General features: G+C 34.3%; 2 protein-coding genes across 2 annotated transcripts; both read left to right on the top strand.

Annotated features, from left to right (window-relative positions):
- The first annotated feature begins 1,052 nt into the window (after window positions 1–1,052).
- On the top strand, window positions 1,053–6,213 carry LOC119634564 (polycystin-2). The gene is made up of 10 exons (XM_038028798.1): window positions 1,053–1,113; window positions 1,621–1,725; window positions 1,792–2,158; window positions 2,225–2,449; window positions 2,556–2,784; window positions 2,855–3,085; window positions 3,153–3,395; window positions 3,471–3,769; window positions 3,836–3,928; window positions 6,105–6,213. The coding sequence occupies exons 1-10, from the start codon at window positions 1,053–1,055 to the stop codon at window positions 6,211–6,213; spliced, it is 1,962 nt and encodes a 653-aa protein (XP_037884726.1).
- Window positions 6,214–8,207: 1,994 nt separating this feature from the next.
- Window positions 8,208–13,500, top strand: LOC119634346 (circumsporozoite protein). The gene is made up of 3 exons (XM_038028431.1): window positions 8,208–8,624; window positions 12,464–12,731; window positions 12,816–13,500. Exons 1-3 carry the CDS (start codon window positions 8,613–8,615, stop codon window positions 13,286–13,288), a joined length of 753 nt encoding a protein of 250 aa, XP_037884359.1. The 5' UTR covers window positions 8,208–8,612; the 3' UTR covers window positions 13,289–13,500.
- The last annotated feature ends 6,340 nt before the right edge of the window (window positions 13,501–19,840 follow it).

Below are 19,840 nucleotides of genomic sequence, written 5' to 3'. Positions count from 1 at the left end.
ATTGATATTGAAAATCGGTCAAATCGGTTACGTACTCTGAGAACACGTCTGAGTTACAAAATGAATAAAAAATAGGTTTTTCGCTCATAACTCATATTCATAACTAGAGAAAAGGCCTACAAAGCACGCACCATCTCTAAACCATTCAAACCGAGAACACGTATGCTTTCTATATCTTTTGCCCGATTCCCATAAGCTGGAGCAGACTCGCAATATAATTTCCACAAAATTATTCTTCAAAAATAGGACAAATCAGCCATGACCATCCAATGTCACATATATTATTTTTATGTTTCGTTTTTTTCGGTCTCTTATATGGCAATAGTGAAAGGTGCAAAGGGTTCGGTTGCAACTGATATAATTTTCTTACTTGTTCGATGTATTGAAATTGAGTTTCGCTTAGATATAATACTGGGTTCATTGGTTTGCTAGAATTTTAAAAATAAGGTAAATAACACACATTCATTTTAAATCGTTTTTTATTTTGTTTTTTTTTTTTTTTAATAATTATTTGACTTGTAAAAATAGAATACTTATACTGTCAGGAGATATGTACGAGTAATGATGTCATTTATGCCATTTGTGACATGCGATTTTTTCTTTTATTTGTTATATGTTTTTTTTAATTGTATCCCGAGACTTGACACCCACTACAGACAATATTCCTTTTCTTTCCTGTTAAGAATTATAACATAGTTAGATTTGATCTCGTCTCCAAATCCTCTTGCTAAATGGTAAATCTACTTGCATAGATCTTTCGATCTGTACTGTGTTCGATCTAAGTTCTCTGAGCACTGTCTAGTTGAAACAGGTCTTTATTTGTATCCTACTACCCGCTGCCACTCGCATACCCATGCTCCAAAGTTTATCAAATCTCCTTTACTTAACAAGACTATACGTAACATCCCAAGTACCATCTTTCACTGATTCTCTGAATCGAAAGTCTAAAAAATCCCACCCTCCTAATTCTTGGTGGAGCACCGCATTCAACCGAGTTACCGCCAAACTTAGACTCGCTGTAAATAAACGCAAAAGACCTCCTTCTAGAATAAATGTCAAATTTTTGGGCCGATATTACAAAGGAATATACTTATGCTCTCAGAGTGGAAAAACGTAAAGGCTGAAAACGTTTTTGAAAATAGGTCTATTGTGACATGTTTATCTCAGATCTTTGACGCGCTGTGAGAATTTTCAGAGATATCACTTCCTCCCGTTGTTCCATTCCCTTCCGCTCCTATAATCCCCTCTGTTTCACTCGATGAGGAACATGATAATTTTTTCTTAAGTGACATATCTCTCGCTGAACTCGATAAAAATCTTTGCAAAGTTTGCTGTTGATTAGAAAGAAAGTGTGGAAACTTTCGAACCAAGCCGCCTATCAATAATAACCTTATTCGGAATAAGGAGAGTTTGAGTTAATTTATCGCAAGAAACAAAGACGTGGAAAGCGCTTGTGTTCGATTAAAAGGAGAATTCAAGTTAACCAGATCGTTTGTCCCTACTTACAAATGTCATAAGTATTATTAAATTTTATAGACTTCAAAAATATTTTCGAATCGAAGTTAAATAAAATAAATAGAATGTTGGCGTTAAAGAATTTTTGTAAAAGTCTTCGAAAAGTTGCGCAAAAGCAGAATTCGATAAAATATGATAGCGATGCGACGGTGCGTCGGGCCCTGTTAGAATTCGGCGTTTATATGATTTTCTTAATGGCGGCTACAATAGGTAAGCAAGGCGAGGCGATCGGAAAAATTTCTTGAGATAATTTTATAGAAAGCGTTTGTCTTTCAGTTGCCAACTCAGTGCAACATTTTTACATGTTTTACTTTAATCAAACCGTTGAGAAGTTATTTTTAAAACGCGAAACTGAGACCAAGTACGGTAAAGAAGTGGAATTCTGGAATTTAGTTACCACCTCAGATTGGTGGAGTTTTCTGGAGAAGAATTTCTTGGATGGTCTGCACGGCGATGAGAATGACGTTAATAGCACGAAAAGGTTACTATTGAAAGATAACATGTTGTTGGGGCCGCCGCGTCTACGTCAAATGAGAGTGAAATCGCATTCGTGCGAAATAAACGATGCATTCCGACGATATTTCAATTCCTGTTATGCTGGTTATTCGTCCGGCATTGAATACAAAAAAGCGAATTATAAGGGGTAGGAGTGGATTGTAAAGCATTTGAAAAGGTATTCGAGGTAATCGTTGTGTTTTTTTAACTGCAGTACACAATATTATAGTAAACGACAATTGGATGCAATCACATTGAAAGGACAAATAGCTTATTATTACGGCGGCGGCTATGTGCAAATGTTAACATACGAACGCGAAGCGAATCAGAAAATATTTGATAATTTAAAGGATATCAAATGGATAGATCGAGGCACTCGTATTGTGATCTTGGAATTTGTCTTATTGAACTCAAATGCCTATATGCTCGACAATGTCAAGTAAGCTTCTAAGGAAAATTATTCGTGAAAAAAGCAAAGCAAAATTCTTGCTAAAATCGATTTGGTTGAAATATAAAGAATCATTCTCACTTTGCCCTTGTTTAAGAATTTTGGCAGAGTTACCTCCTGTCGGGGGAATAGTGCCCTCACATCAATTGCAACCTTTGAAATTTTCTTTGTGGATGGAAAAAGACGCCTTCCTGTATATAGCAGCGATTATTTATTATCTTATGGCCGGCTTCTACACCTTCGAAGAGATAACAGAGATTAGAGCAATTGGCCCGTCTGCCTATTGCAAATCACTGTGGAATGTTTTCGATGTGTTAGTACTGTTGGTGAATATTTGTTACGTAATAAATATTTGGTAGATTGTCTTTTATCGTTTATGGCTTGCTTTCTTTAAAGTTGGCTTATTTCTCGTTCTTCTATAATCTGGTACAACCCATGCTCTTGAATCGTTCGATAGACGCCGCGCAAAAAGATGATACCAGATTTCATAGCATTGATAATTTGTGCTACTGGAATACTATTTACATCGACGCAATGGGAATTTCTGTGTTTCTGATATGGATTAAAATTTTCAAATTTATCGGTTTCAATAAAACTATGTTACAGTTTAGCACAACACTGGGTCGGGTAAGCGAAGATGAAAGTACAGTGCAGCTAACGAGAGGAGAATAACTTTTGTTTGTCGCTTTCAAAGTGTTCCAAAGATTTGTTTGGCTTTGCTGTAATGTTTTTCATAGTGTTCTTGGCATACGCTCAGCTGGGTCTGTTGTTGTTTGGTGCATCGCATCCAGATTTCCGAGATTTCGGCACATCCGTAATTACACTTATGCGCATGTTTCTCGGCGACTTTGAATATCAGCTAATAGAAGAAGCCAATTACTTTTTAGGACCTATTTATTTCATTACCTATGTTCTTCTGGTATTTTTCATATTATTGGTAAGCGATTTTTTGCCTTTATAGTTTCCTAACTCTCCTTTCCCCCTTTTTGCAATTTTCTTCTCGTTGATGTAGAATATGTTTCTGGCTATTGTGAATGATACTTACGCAGCAGTTAAATTGGAAATTACCGAAGGGCATACGAATCTCGGTGACTATGTTATACACCTTTGGGGTAATTTTCGCAGTACCTTAAAAAAATGTTTCCAACGAAGAAGGAAAGAAGTCGTGGATGCTGATGGTGAGGGGAAGACTGCAATTGATTTGGAAAAATCATCAGTGGATTTTAGTTCATCTGAAGCGACAGCATATACGCATACCAGTATTACGCCAAGAACGCAAGCCCGTCTGGAGCTAACAGGAATTTTGCGGGAGTAAAGACTTGAATATGATCAAATTTTGAAATGTCTTGAGTTTTTATATTTGATGTCGTTGCGCAGATATTTTGAAGAATTGTCGCCCGAACTAATCGATCAAAATGGCCGATATGAAGACACGAGCAGCGTTGCTGCCAATGCAGATGAAATAAGACGGTATTCTACATTAAGTATATAAGCTAAGTCTTTCAGGAAAGTTTTTAAAAACATAGCACAGGCTTGAAGGTTCAGTATAACACCTACAGAATAACACCTACAACAGGTAAAGGTATTAAAACGCTGGGGTGTCTATAATATCATATCTGTTGAAATTCCGCTATTTGACAAGTATTCGCGGATACAGTTTAGTGCGCCCATCTGTCTGTTTATATTTTTCTTATTTGTTGATGACACCTAAAGCAAGCAACATACGAATGTCAATAGTCGTAACTCGGATATAATTTTTCATTGTATTAAGGTTCAATAAGCGGAACCTTGGTAACTAGATGTCTACTCGAAATCTTTTTTACATTAAAATTCACATTAGTGTTCTCTCTTGGGCTCTCCTTCAACGTATGACTCTGATGCTGATTTGTGATATCAATTGGCATAGCAGCAATTTACCTGTGCTTGAGTATTATCGCGTGCGTCATAGGACTTATTATGCTTTAGTAACGTGGTATGCTTGCTTCCTTCCCAAACATTTCTTTAGTTTCTTTCAAAAAGGAGGCTACCAAGAAGCACGAGCAAGCAGTATAAAATTTCTACTTTTGCAACCTGTTGCTTGCGCTATTAATTTTGCTACACAATTCTCTTTGGTTCAATATTTCTTTAAATTTTCATTCAAATCCTAGAATATGCATTATATAAAGCGGCTTTTACGAGATTGCAGACTCTAGAATTTATATAAGTACTACCATAGAGTGAATAGCGGTCACCCCGTTTCTCCGTAGTCCGCATGGTTATGATGAGTGGAGTTTTTAAAATTTTCTGTCATAAAGCCCGTTCTAATGTAGTGCGCATTTCTATTAACTTATATTAAACGTATGTTACTCTTCGATTAATTACGTTAACTATACCAGCGGACATTTCGGCCACATAGTTAACGGTGCTTTTTGTGTATTAGAAAACAATACAAACGAGTAAAGGGCGTCAGAAACATATAAGTTTTTTCCCGTTTTGCGAAAATCTGCGGGTCAATGTTATTGTAAGCTTAGAGGAAATTAGGGCATTAGCTCTTCGGGTGAAAGAGTCCACTAGTGTTGTAAGAATAAATATTTTATTTCTTTCGGTTTTTAAATGAAAGTTGAAAAGTTCGCAGCACATATCTCTTAAGCAGTGGGTATCTGTAGGTTGGATCATCACTTTCGCGCTTATTGTAATTTTCAGTTTCGTTAAACGCATCATTGCATTATATTGCGTGTGCTAACGCTACAATTGTTGCATTACTTAGTGAAATTGTGTTGCGTTCAGCACAATTTACGCAAATTGTTTCTCTTTGTGCATTTTCATGCTTTCTTTTGCTTACTTATCCTTAACATGACTAAATTTTAAATCGATATTCACAAGACACATTGTAAATTATTATTTGCATGCTTACGTGCTCTCCAGCATAAAACTTATTTCTGAGACCTAACACCTTTGGAAAATTTAATTTATAAAATTTCTTAATTTGGACGTCAGTCAAAACACTAACACGACGTACAAAACATTAATTCGCGTATAACATATATCTGATGTCAGGTATTGGCAAAAAAGTGAGAGTGACACGTAGACAACTCGTAGATCTATTGAAAAACAATCTGTCTTAAATTATCGAGCATTTCTGTTTAGGCAGGTATCTACTCCTTTTTTAATGGGATATGCAAGAGAGTCCCCCAATCACCCAAAGAGAAATAAGAAAAAGGCACATCATCCGTTTAATATTATGTCGATCTTTACAGTTGTTCTTGAATTTCTTTCATCAGTCTTCCATACGTCCTTTCATCTGTCTGCCTGATTGCATATCCGTCTAGGTAGCAGACCTACACTTCGACCAGGCTCTTCTTGTATATTGTCCTAAAACCTAAAAAAAGTTTAGGTCAAAAGTTGTAACGGTTGAAGACAGCGTGATCTAACATGGACTCATAATAGGAAAGCAGTTCAAACAACGTTAAGAGAAGAAAAATTTAAATTGAATATTATCAATAAATTGAAGTTTGATTTTCATATCATTTTCATACTAGAACCGTCTTCAAATCTAGGCTTTAGTAGTCCCGCTAGTATAGTCCGCATTCACAGAAAGACTCAGGAGTTTTGTTCGCCAAAGATTTTCTTTTTCATTTGTTTTTTGTTTTTGCTCTTCTTTTTATAGATTAAAACATCGGGTTGGTTTGCTTGAAGATGTGTTGGAACAATTAGTGGCAGGTATGGATCGAATATTGGAAAAAGTTGATTCCCGGAAACATGCCAAAAAGGAGTAATAGATCCAAAGAACAATTATTAATAATGAATCGATTTCATCTACCTCTTGTTCATAATTTTTATTTTACACTTATTTGTTACCCTTATGAAGCATGCTTGTTGACGCGTCATTACTACAATAAATAACTTTAACTAATTTCTGTTCGTGTACCCTAATGATAAATTCTAATTGTAAGATGTTCTCTTAGTCAATCAACAATCGAACCAAATTGATATCGAAACTATTTTAGCCATTTCTACAGACATGTACATGTTATGCAGGCATAAATCATGTCTTCGAAATGAATTATTGCAGCAGAATGCATTGCACATTAAGGCTTTCAATGGTCGTCGTGGTAATGTGCCTGTGTAAGTTAAACGGAAGTGCCGGCTTCTCTTCAAGCCAGAAATTTTACAGATTTCTTTTCCAACTTATGATTACAAAAGCACACATGCATGCGTTGTATGCAAAGCTTCTACATGAGGAAGAAAATTTGCATTGAAAAGAAGACTATTTGTCATATGTTAAAATAGTTTTGATATAACATGTCGGTACGTAGGTGAGTGCAAGGTCGTTTATGTATTGCAGATATGCATCCGTTACGATCTTAAGTAATTCCTGTGTCATTTAAATGACTTTCGAATTCATAAGTAAATGCAATTTTGTAAGTGAGTTTCAAATTAATAATGGAAGTGGAATGCGTAAATAAATGTATGTGTTTGTGTATGTCTATATCTAAAGAAAATATGAGGCGATAATAAGTATGAATAATATGTACGAAGGAACGAAAAAGGAGCATCCGAAACGAAGTTTGTATACCCTTCAAATGCAAGTAAACAACTGCCGACTGCTGCTAGTTAGTCCTGCGTATGCATGAAAACTTCCTGATGACCCACTTATTATTGTTATTAATATGCGAAGTTGTAGCTGCTTTGCGGATTCTTTCTCCGATTTTAGTTACTTACCATGGCTTCATTTATCACGTGATTCTAAAGAAGTGTTCATATCATTCTTTTTTCTTTATAAATCGCAAAGCAGACCTTTGGACCCTTGAGTATAAGGCACAAGTATATAGAATATGCTACTGAAAACGAAATTTTTGATTTCCGTACGGACAACTTTCTCCGCTGAAACTAGTTCTAAATAGTTGTTTGCGATCACGAAGGTGAGTGGTAAAATATACAGCCACAAAGCAACGGTTGCCTAGCTGGCTCTTTTCTATATTCTATCTGTAAATGTTGAGGCGATCAACAAGAAGCATTTAACCAAAGGTGTCCGATTTTCGTAATGTTGTATCAAGTGAATAACTAAATTAATATGATTCCATCATCGATTATAGGGTAGAGAGAAGAAAAAATTGCAAGTTATTGTTAGTTACAAAACATTACAAGTAATTAAATATTCATTTATGCATCAAATAGTAACAAGTCTGAAAGCTTTATGATTAAAAGAAAAAAAGAAAAACACAAATTAAACAAAAGCATATGGTCAGTTAATGAAAAGATCATAAACATTCTAGAAAAGTGCTCAAATAAAGCTTTTAAAAGAAATCGCTCAAAGATCGATTCGCTCGCACCGAACTGAATGCTTACAACTATGGAATTTTAGAAAACTATTTTAGAATTCTTTGAAATAAAATTTTAAAACAAAAAAAAAAAAAGGAACCAGTTCGTATGCAAGAAACAAGAAACAATTGCCTGCATGTGCATCGAGTATGAAGATTGAATGGGCTATGCAAACTTATATACGAATTATTGCTCCAGGTAAGGTACTCTTACAACGAACATAAGATGATTATCCTTACTATCAATAACGCAATTATTTTGGAGTTCACAAGTTTTGTGTGAATTTTTCTCGATTTATTTGTTTGCTGTTCTTGTTGTTTTATATTTGTTTTTGTTTTTTTACCTTATTTTTCTTCTTATATTCCATTGAAAAAGTTCAAATCAACTTCATTTGCTCTAGATATTGCTTTAAGCTGTTGGTGGCTTTACTATTTGTTGTTAGTGTTCGCTGCAATCGCAGTTTCTGTTATTGCTGTTAATGGTGTTCGTGGTATAAAAGCATTCAACTCATTGATTTTCTTTTGAGTTCGTTGTTTCACAGAGTCTTGTGCAAGTGTTATTAACTTTTCCACATTTATATAGAAATTTTATACATTTGTTTCGCTGTCTTTCTTTCAAGACTTTTTCGCAAAATAAGTAACAAACAAAAAAAAAAAAAAAAAGAAAAAAGACAACAAAAACAAAAAGATTAAAGCAACAGATTGGTTTAACAACGTTCTACATATAAACATTTTGAAATTGTAACGACATTTTGATTTTGTTTAATAGTGAAAGTGCGACCCTCAGCTAAGGGAGTCATAACGTAAACAAATTTATTTGAATTATTGCGACACACATATATAGAACACTAATAATGTATAAATTGGTAAGAATGGGCAAATGCTTGAAGTGAATGAGATTAATTAGAGGGAAACGAAAAAAAAATAAAAAATATTAATCAAATATTTTACTTTAAATACTTACGCGTATGTATGCGATCCGATCGAGTTGTCTCAACAATGTGAACGAAACATATTCGCCTTTTCTATATAAGAAAATGTCTGAAGTGTTTGATCAAAATGTTTATAGTTTTGCTTCCAGAGGATCCTTTTTCCATCAGGTCCTTGCACTTTCCGTGGGCTTGCCCGTCTATCTATCAATCTTTTCGACATGTTTTCCTTTCCATAGTTGGAATTTGTGTTGATTATGCAGCGGATCATTGTACAAGCTGTCACACAAGTCTATAAATCTCTTATCATCTAACAGCTTTACTTGAAAACCTATAATGTAACATAGGTACTGGTAGAGTATAGCATAGCTACGTAGAACGTTGAAAAATAGGCATCGAGGATTGCTATAGAATGTACATTATGTCCTTCTGATAAGTACATGGTCTACTCATCATGTCTATGGCTATTTCATTCTAATAGTTTGCGGAATTCGCTTTAAAAAATACGCGTAGAACCAGTTACACAAATGAATAGGAAAAGTTCAGGTTGTTCTCTTTATTTAATTTCCGCTGTTTGATTTGCTTTACACACAATTGCAAATGCAATGTTTTGTAATCTTTATGCAGCTTAGAATTAATTATAACTGTAACCAGTTTTTTCCTTTATTTACTTTTATCTCATAATAATTTTGTGGCCAATACCTGATTTAGTTTTCGAATGTTTCCAGTTTTTCTCTGCTACTTACTTTACTTTAAGCCAAGTTGAAGTTAGTTGGTAAAGGGGCGGAATGAACGAATACATATGCACAGAGAATTTAGTTCCCCTCAAACGAAATGTTTTCGAGCTCGATCAACTTCAGAAAATCTAGAGATAAGGTTTAGCTGTCCAAATTACTCCCAGCGGAGCATTAAACTCCAAGATGTTTGTTTAACCATTATCTGAAGTAACTAAACTACAAAGCGAGAGGAAAGCATAAAACTCAGGCTCAAGCTAAGGAAAGTCTTTAATAATTTGATGTCTTTTGATTAAGTTATACTTTCTGTACTTGTAAGTCCAAGGAAGCATGAAAAGAGGAAATTATTTCATATTTGCTTAACGCTTGTTGTCATAGAAGGTTTGGAATAAAAAAAGTTCTTACAAAGCTTCCTGGAAACAGCCGAAGTAGTTTTCGAAATAATTAAATAAATTCCGAAGCAGATAAGTTGCTTAACAGTGAGACTTTTTGAATCCAGCACGAAGGTGGAAAATCTGTCTCTTGCCTTCGAAAGATATTCCGCGCGTTCAACATAGCAATGGACTGATTTTCCGGGCACATATTTACAGCCAAGATCCACAGGGCAAACTACTTTCTGTAACAAACTAATGCAAGCTTGATATCAATATCCGCAAAAAGGTTTCTAGCGGTTCTTATATTTCCATTAGACGCTGGGCTCCTACGATATGGTGTTGCTGCATATGCATGTAACATATCTTCTCTTGCTTCGACTTCTTGTAGATTTAACAGAGTGATAATTATGACAGAGCTTAAAAAAACTGAATATCATTTTTCCACTCAAAAAAAGTTGTTTGCATTACATTTCACTTTAGCTAACGAAATGGGTCCAAGCATTAGTAATTCAATGTAACAGCCTTTGCAGGCATTTATTTCTTACTTGAGACATATGCAAAAAAAAAAGTTGCAAATCATTCCCTTAATTAGGGACATCGGTTGACATGGAGTAATTGCAAACATCTCTAAACATTTATTAAGCACTTTTTTCACATTTTAGATCAACAATTGCTATAGGTTAAGTAATTAATAGAATTATTTTGATAATTTCGTTGTTTAGGTGTGTTTGTGGAGGAGGGTTCACGCATTCGATTCGAAATTTTATTCTCACGATTACGGAGGTTTGCATTCTTCTCTTCTCTTTGCTTCTCTCTGAATGTTATAAATGAAATATTAAAACTAATATATCCGCACGGTCTTAAAGTTCGCAAATCAGTATTTAAATGAATGCTTGCGAGAAATATTTCGCACATATTTCTGCGAATGTAATTTATGCAAACGTTATAAAAGAATGGTAAGCTTCGACTTACTATAGGTATGTAGAAAAAGGTGTGTCATGATGTTTTGTGACAGATATTAATGATTAAACCGGTTAATAAAGCTATAACCTGACTAATTATATACAGATGGATATTCACCTGTACGTGATAATTTGTAGAACTTGATGGAATTTTATAAAATTTTTGATTGTCGTTCGCATGATAATGACATTGTTTCAATCATTTTTGCAAACGCAAGCAGAGGCAATCTTGAGAAGTAAACACGAAAAGCTATAATAATGCAACGCACACATAAATGATCATTTCAACCGAAAATGGCGGGAATATTTCGGAGATGCTTATCATATAGGCTCTATAACAGATGCCTATGTTTGATTAGCATAAGGTTCTGAGATGACTTAATCCTTTCCGCCCCTCTGACTGTCTACCTATCTGCCATCTGCTTCCCTGCCTGTCTCTCGATCTGCCTCTCTGATGGTATGTCTGTCCATATGTCTGGCGCTCACATTTACTTATAAAGCCGTAAGCAAAGAGGACGCATAATTTTCCCCAAAGACATCAAATTTTGTCGCTTGCGGCTTATGGTTTTCAAGAGGTCAACGGCTCTTGCAAAGCCACACAAAATATTCTCTTAAAAAAGATTCAAAATTTATTTTACGAAAAACACTATGAGATGTTGTGCCACTTTGCCCGATAACGTGATATAAAAATTTCTTTTATTTATTTTATTTTTATAATCAGCTTTGTGGTTATGTATATGTTCGTGTACAGATTTGTTTATGTTTTCATTTATTTGGATGTAATACTTTAAGGAGCTTTTTCTAAACTATGGTAAATTCGTTTCATTTAATTAATTGAGATAAGTAGATAAACTAATTGGTTTTATTCATAATGTAAACATTCTTTTGCTAACCAAGGACACTCATACGTTGTTGTAATTACTTAACCGTAAAAAAAAAATATTATAAATATACTCTACTCCGAAGTTGGGCAACCATTTGGTAGTCTTTAAAGGTAAAGTTTAGTTATTTTTGGAAATTAATTAAAACATTTAAGAGAAAGGCGACCTTGCAGTGTATTTTGGACTCCTACCCTCTTAACGATTTGTTTTTATTAAGCATATGTTACGTTGGAGTTCGTCGTGAACTTTTAGACGACAATGACAAACTTGGACCGAAATTTAAGATCTCTATCCGCTGTAGATTAATGAAAACCTAAGGAGGATATTTTCTCCTCAAGATGTGCACCTTTTAATGAATAACCTGTGATGAGTTGGACTTAACTTTTCACAAGATTTTTTGTTTTCGATTCAAGTGTCACACACTTTGCACAATTATTTCTAAAGCAACAGCTATAAATCAATTGATCTTCTACTATATTGCTATCTCGACCTGGGCATTTTCTTCAGTATAGAGTTCGTCTTCTTCGAATAATGAATATTGACACAATTTTCCTACCGATTATTTCATAACATTTGATAGTTACTCTCGTTAGAAGGTAGATAAAAGAACGGAATCATAGAAAAATAGTTTCCTCTGTTGGTGACATGTTTCTATATTCTCTGTATTATGATATATGAAAACATTTCTTTAGCATGTCGTTTCTTTCATGGTCAACCGCATAATTTAAGTGATTGTAATTCTCGCAGATTTCACTGTTCAAGTGGAAAAGCACGTACATATGTGCATTTAGTACGTATATATATATTCATTGTGACTTTTTGTAGTTTGTGATATCATGTCTAACGCTAATGCTGCACGGTGCACATGCCCAACATCACGACTACACGACACCTGTACCGATTCTTAAACAAATCGATAGGCAAAATTCAGACGGTTCGTATACGTACGGATACGAAGCGGCCGATAAGAGTTTTAAAATCGAAACGAAATATCCCAATGGGGAGGTATTTGGTAAATACGGTTATGTCGATGATCAGGGCAGTGTAAGAGAAATTGAATATGGAGCCAGCAGACGAGGTTTCGAGCCGGCGGGTATGTAGCTACGATCTCAAGTACCGCAGATATCTACTTTTACTACTTTATTTGCATTTCGTATTTTTATTCAATTACTAATAGGCAGCGATATAAACGTACCGCCACCCACATTGCAGTCGAGCAATCCTTATCCTCTGAATCCTAACGAAGAGGATGATGGACAATACAGAGAGGATCCTGCGGTTTATTTTAAAAATCAAAAATATAACCGTCCTATAGCTGCCAGTAAATTTAGTCTCAATAATAATAATAATTATCAAAATAATTATCAACAGCCGAGACCACAACCGGCTTACAATCCGCCACAACACGCACCCGCACCCGCTTATAGACAGCCGGCAGCGCCACAGTATTATAATCCTCCATCGCCACCTCAACCCCAGCCTCAACCTCGTCCATATTATCAGCAGCAACATTACCATCAACCAGCACCACCACAACCGCAATACAATCCTTACAATCCAAACAGCCAACCCCAACATTTTCATCCCGCTGTTAAGCACCTTGACATTTGGAGTGGCTCTTACAGCTTGGACTATACGGGTAGAAAGTAGGCTTTCGAAAAAGTACGTGTTGTTGTTGTTACATGAGTTAGAGTAAGGATAAGGGCGAGAAGAGAGTTTTAAAACAGAGGAGGAGAGCAAATTGCTCTCTTTTTCATTTGACCTAATTTATGAGATGAAAAGTGAAAGAAAGCTTTTTCGATTCTTTTTTTTTTTTTGTAACAGTCATAATAGTCAATAAAATGTTAAGATAACTGTTTTGTCGCATTGTGTTTTTTCTAATTATTGAATAAAATTTAATTGGTGGTAACGTACGTACGTAAGTCCTATGTCGATCAATTTGTTGAAAATTCGTTACCAATATATGACTCTGCGGGTTGTGAATGTGTGCAACGTCATGAAGACCATCATGAAGCTTGATTTCGCGCTTTGCAAATAAGTGACAGTAGGTAAAATAGGTGAGTAGGAGTTAGTTAGGGAGGGGGAGGGGATATGTGTACATGCAAGCACTCTCTCTTTACTCTCTGGCGATTCTTAACGTAGCCTAAGAAAATGTTTTAAATTCCTTTGGTAAATTATTTGCCATAACCGCTTAGACAGTCTTTGTAGTTTTCAAAACACAATCAGTATCTCCTTGTCCAGGACATTTGTTAATCAACTTTTGAAAATCGAGCAACATTTTCAGCAATGTGAGGGCAGAATAAATTAAAATTTTATAATAGATATTACCCGACCAGTTTTTTCATCTCTCTTAGGAAATAGTCTTCTTATGCATTTGAACAGTCAATGGCATCCGTTACATGCAATGTCGAGAAAAAAGGACCATTATCTCTAAACACTCGAAGAAGAACAACCAGAGATGTTTATACAATACAAGAGATGAATTGACATAACAACTAGTATTGAACAACACAAAAGTATTAGTAGTAGTAGTAATAGTAGTGGGAAAAGTCGGGACCGATAACTAATCGAAAAGCAAAGATTGCTTGGTAGAGCGTGCCTTAGATGACTCGGGATCACTAGAGATATATCAGCCATTTGGACTGTATGTGTGATCAGTCACAGTCGCCTTGTTAGAGTAATCTACGTTCTTAGTAAAGGTACCGTACTTTAATGGAAGTGAAGGATGAAAATCCTCATTTTTTGTCATACGTACACCCATTGAGTACCTGTGAATAGTTGCGAAGACAGCCTTAATGGATGTAGAAATGCAATGAAGTAAGATTCTTGTTTTTCTATGATAAGGAAACACAATGTCGAACGTTCTCTGTATAAAAAAGAAAAAACTTTTAGTGAGAGGTGAACTACGAAGCACATCTACATACATACTATATACATACTATATAACATATAGCACATCTATATAAGTGCTATATATATATATACGGGTGGGGCATGTTGTGGTGGTGTAGTATAAGACTGTAGTATTTCGATTATGCTGCAAGCGAGTGGGTGTTATATCAACGGTCTTAATAACGGGTTAAACCAGTTTATTTATTTATTTATTTATTTGTTTTTTTTTTTTCTTTTTAAACAATAACGTTATGGACAAGAGAACAAAACAAATTCATTTAAAAAATATGTATATTGTGTGTGGGACTATATATAAACACACGTACTTAGGTAGGTATGTTGTATTGCTTGCGTACAAAAAAAAAGCTATCAGAAATATAAACAAAAGCATTTTCGTGGCATTACCACGAACCAATGCATTGTACATGATACATATTTATGCAGAGGGATAGTTGATAGAGCAGTAATAGGTAGTTGGGGGTTAAATAATGGTTCCATGGCAGCTAGTAAATACCAAGAGTATATATATATATATATATACAAATGTACCTATGTATGCTGACATGCAATACCAATTTGATTCAATTCATTTCATTTTTGTTTTGTTTTTTGTTTTTTTTTCTTTTTTTTCTATAATAATTTGACTTTAGTTTTTTCTTTCCTTGTTTGCTCTTTGCTTTAGTTACTAGCAGTTACTGATGTCTGTTGTTAGTTTCGTTGGTCAGTCAATTGGTCACTTGGTTTACTAAATAAATATCTTGCATAAGTATATTGCATGGAATAACAAATTCCAGGGCATATGCAGCAACTTGCTAAAAATTTTATAAAATTTTTTTCTTACTATTTTTAATACACTTTGAAATATATTGTTGGTTAATATATGTATATACTATGTGTATATATATAATAATAATATATAAATTTACATAAACTGTTGCTTGGTGGTTTTGTGGCATAACTTAATAGCAATTTTTTATGGTCACATAATACTAAATGGTGTAAAAAGAGTTTTTATCATAAATAAAAAATGGAAAAATATAATACTTTTGCAATCAATTATTAAGCGTTTAAATAAAATATTAATGAAATTTTTGGATTCATCCCAAGTCTGATTTTTCTCATTCCATATGTATAGATAGCAGGCAATGGTATAGTAAATTTTTCACATAAGCTATGACGAATGCAGTTAACTAATAAGAGTTCATGGGGTTGTTGGCGTACTATGAAAAATTATTTAATTGATTTTTATTTAATAACTATTTAATTAGTAGCAATTACAATGAATAACAATTCAGGTAAGTGAAGCTTTTAATTTGAAAACGATTCCTCGCTTTTATATAGAAAAATGATATATGTGAATATATTTATAAAAGTAATATGATCGCAGCGATGTTTTTACGCCCTATCGGTAAAAGATCGTTTGGAAGACAAGATGTACTCAGTTTGGATCGAGTATATTCTAAACTAGTTTCTCTACAAATTCCGAAGAGAAAATTATATCGTTATCGCATAAAAACTAATCGAAAATGTTTCGCATTAGTGCCTTGAGACAAATCGTTATAAGTGATATTCTAAAGTGATCGTCCGATTTCACCAGGCAATAACTACATATACCATAAGTACTTCACTTTATTTGCATATGATTTTTCCTCGCTTGTCCGATAAAGATGTCAACTTAGGAGTTAATTTTTGCAGACATGATCTTCGGGGCTTCATTATTAAACCCCAGTTTATTTCTTAGAAGAATATGTTGAGGTGTTGCCTTAAAAAAAGGAAGAAATAGTGTTTATTTTTCCCTGGTGTGGACCGAGTAAATAAGTTGATCTTAGTGCCTAAGCTCAAAGCGTCGCAGAGATACGCTTTTTTGCAACATATTTCTGTCCTTATCATATATGCCATTTTTTCCCACCTTTCCCGTAACACTATTCTGATCTCACAATAGGACTTCTAGGGTTTGTTGGGCGAAATCTGCGCACCAGACTTCTGTAGGAATTGAAGTAATTGTTAGTCGGATGGGCATTGAAGCTAGTAAGGTCTGATGGGCTTACTGTTACTAAAGTTACCCATCTGCAAGAAACATTAATTTTAATATAATACTGACTTTGAAATTCGATGTGTGACTCCCACGATCTAGTTGAAATCATATTTTGACCGCTTGACAATTTCTGCTTTAATGCGTTTCCTTATTACACTAAACAAGAGTGTAAAAGTTCTTTAAGTTGAGTTAAGATATGAAAAAATATCATTTTTTAACATAGACCTGCAGTTTTCAAATTCCTAACAAGGAAATCAAGACAAGTGTTTAAATTGAAAAAAAAAAACAAAAAACAAAACTGCATGAAATAGCAATAATAACCTTGTTAACTATGCCGATATTGACAGGAATGCGTAAACGTACGTACAGTAAATGTATATTATTAAATAAATTAATATTAATAATATGTATCACATTCTACTTCATATCTTCAAATAAATATATATACATATACATGTCTATTAGTTATATCTGTACTGTTTTCCTTCATTGCGCTGTACTGCCGTGATACATATACGTCAAAAGCTTTGTGAAACATAACTGGGAGTTAATGGTGGTTAATTCCAAAGAATGCAAAACAAATTGATATACATATATACGAACATAGAAATCTGAACATATACATCTACATATATGTACGTATGTAAGTGTATATACATGAGTAATCAATTAAAAGCTTTAATACATTTGCTATAAACCACTAGAAAACTAGTCTGCACAATACTTGAAATTAATCGTAAAGAATTTTTTTTCATTTTCCTGTTTCTGTAAGCACTGAGTAATAGAAGTTTTTTTCCTTTTTTATTTGATTTCTAAAACTAGACTATACACACACACACACACACACACACACACACACACACATGCACGCTTGTCTAAAGGTTTGCTTTGGTTTTGTATGCTAAACAACCAAAGCAATTAAACTTGTCTAATGTCAGTTTCTTTGTTTGAATTCGAGCGCACCCACCCACCTAACAAGTCTTACGTGGCACCATCGAAAACCATTCATTTTTGGTTTGTGATTACGTTCCATACTTTGTCGCATAAAGAATTTATATCGAGAGAGTGATGCGTTTTGTTGCACATCTTATGCTCCTGTTCGTAGCTTTTTGCTTTTCATTTAAATTTCGACCTATGAAAATTTTCATTAACACGCTGTAATGAGCATACATGTTAGCATAGGCCCCCAATTTCAATTTTATACCAATTTTCCTATATAATCCTTTCAATGTATGCAAATGTTATATGTTTATGGATTGTGTTATTCGAGTTTACGCAAGCACACATACGCGCATACACATGCCCATGAACGCAGATTACTATCAGTTGCACCGTACGCTAATGCGTATGTACGCGCAGGCAGGCAGGTTGGTATCAACTTGCATTCACTTCAGGTTTCTGCTTTTGAACAAGTTGCGTGCAAGTGACCGTCAATCTCTCCACGCATTTAATTTTGAGTTCATTGTCAGTGTTTTTTGTTTTTCCTTCCTTTTCTACGAATATTATATAAATCGTGCACGTCTGAGCAAACGTACAGGTAATTGTACGTTTTCTTCATTTGCCTACGAGATGCTGTGAATTTAGTTGAAAAAAAAAAAATAAATAAATAAATTGATAGACATATATACATATATACGTAACATTTGATTACCATTCTCAATTGGGGCTATACTGAAGTAGTGTTGAACAATTTTACCTGCATTCGAAATTTGTTGTTGCAATCATTCAATGCTGGGGATGATTTCTCCATTAAGCACAGAAAGCCTAACACTGGCCGGAAATTGTGAAAAAGCTCTAAAGTGAGGCTAAGGAGCTTGTGGAGTGGAGTAAATTTCGAAACTTGATACCATGAGTAATATTCTACGATAAATTCATTGACTTGGTATTGAATTTAAAAAAAAAATATAAAGAACTAAATCGTAAGTAAAAACTTAGTAGAGATCATATATGAGTTTTCTCACTCATGCTATTGAACAAAGCGGAATTCGACCGGCGCAGAACTGCTCACTATAGACGGGCATAATGTGTAGATATTTTTGAGCGACGTGAAAATCGCTCAGTTCTTTTTTCGTAGGAGATCGTCCATCCAAAATTTGCCATCTCGCCTGTATGTTAATATGTCCATGTGTCTGCTTATACATCCGTTCTGCTCCCATCTGTTCTCTTTGTCAGTTCGTCTATCGAACTTCCTATCCTTTCGTCTGTGTGTCCTCTTGTACGGTCACTTCATTTGTTCGTTTGTGCGTTGAGTCGTTAAACCGATCATGTGACTAATCGCCTTTACATGTACCCGCCCATGTCAATAACATAATCCACTGACAGCATCACCTGGCCGTAGCACTGCCTGGCCTTCGCATTATCTATTCTGTCATCTTTTCTGTATCTTTTAAAATCGCACACACTCTTCTATTAATTAAGAGACAGAATAATTTTAGAGATAACAGAGCTTTTCAACCTTCTTTTTTTAGTAGCGCCTTTCTTTTACACTTACTTACGTCATTAAGTCAGTCAAGGAAGGAAAAGTAACGCGTTCTTATCGGCGTATGAACGAGCGAAGCAACTAATGATCGAATAAAATGAAACGAAATACTTGTACTTATCCCAAATGCATTCGGAATTAGCATTAGTGCATTAATGGTAGAACTGTTAATGACATTCGCTTGACTTTAGAATTAAAGAAATATTGATGTAATTTAAAGGATGCTGTTTGCTGCGATGAAGCGTTCAGTTTTAAATTATATACAGATTGCTATTTCGTTTCTAGATTCGTATCGAATCAAATACGTATAAGAGTTTCGCCGGAAAATGTGAAATGCTTCATATCGTTTTGCACTTCAATGATTTGTCTTTCGTTTTCTTTACCTAACTGTTAATCAAAGCGACGTATACATTATTACATAGGGTTTTTTATATACATGCAAATATTTATGCATATATTTTGTATGAATATGTCAATCATATATGGGTTTACATATAATATATATATATATGTATATATGCATTTCCGTAATAATATTCGTGTGTCATAGACGTGAAAAAATAAAATGAAAACAAACTCTAGATTTCTTCCTCAACATTGAAATATAATATTGTACATTTAGTTATTAATAATATATTGAAAGTGCGCTTAAATAAATAAAACTTGTGTGCATTAGTTAGTTAGTTAAAATGAAATTAAAAAGTAACATATGGCAAAGTTAAGTTTTAAGAGAGATTTCAATGCAAAAAAATAAAAGCTTTCTGCTTAAGACAATACACTTACACTAATCGACGCA

This window comes from Glossina fuscipes, unplaced genomic scaffold (genome assembly GCF_014805625.2).
Source record: "Glossina fuscipes isolate IAEA_lab_2018 unplaced genomic scaffold, Yale_Gfus_2 3, whole genome shotgun sequence".
Classification (NCBI taxonomy): domain Eukaryota; kingdom Metazoa; phylum Arthropoda; class Insecta; order Diptera; family Glossinidae; genus Glossina; species Glossina fuscipes.
The sequence above is the reverse complement of the archived record's forward strand: the minus strand, read 5'-3'. Positions and strand labels throughout refer to the sequence as shown.

Bases quoted from the DNA above. Each gene is read 5' to 3' on its own strand.
- LOC119634564 (XM_038028798.1), top strand. From the start codon at position 1,053: ATGTCAAATTTTTGGGCCGATATTACAAAGGAATATACTTATGCTCTC. The intron at 1,114-1,620 runs GTAAAGGCTGAA...GTCTTCGAAAAG, and splicing joins TGCTCTCAGAGTGGAAAAAC to TTGCGCAAAAGCAGAATTCG. The intron at 2,450-2,555 runs GTAAGCTTCTAA...CCCTTGTTTAAG, and splicing joins TATATGCTCGACAATGTCAA to AATTTTGGCAGAGTTACCTC.
- LOC119634346 (XM_038028431.1), top strand. The intron at 12,732-12,815 runs GTATGTAGCTAC...AATTACTAATAG, and splicing joins ACGAGGTTTCGAGCCGGCGG to GCAGCGATATAAACGTACCG.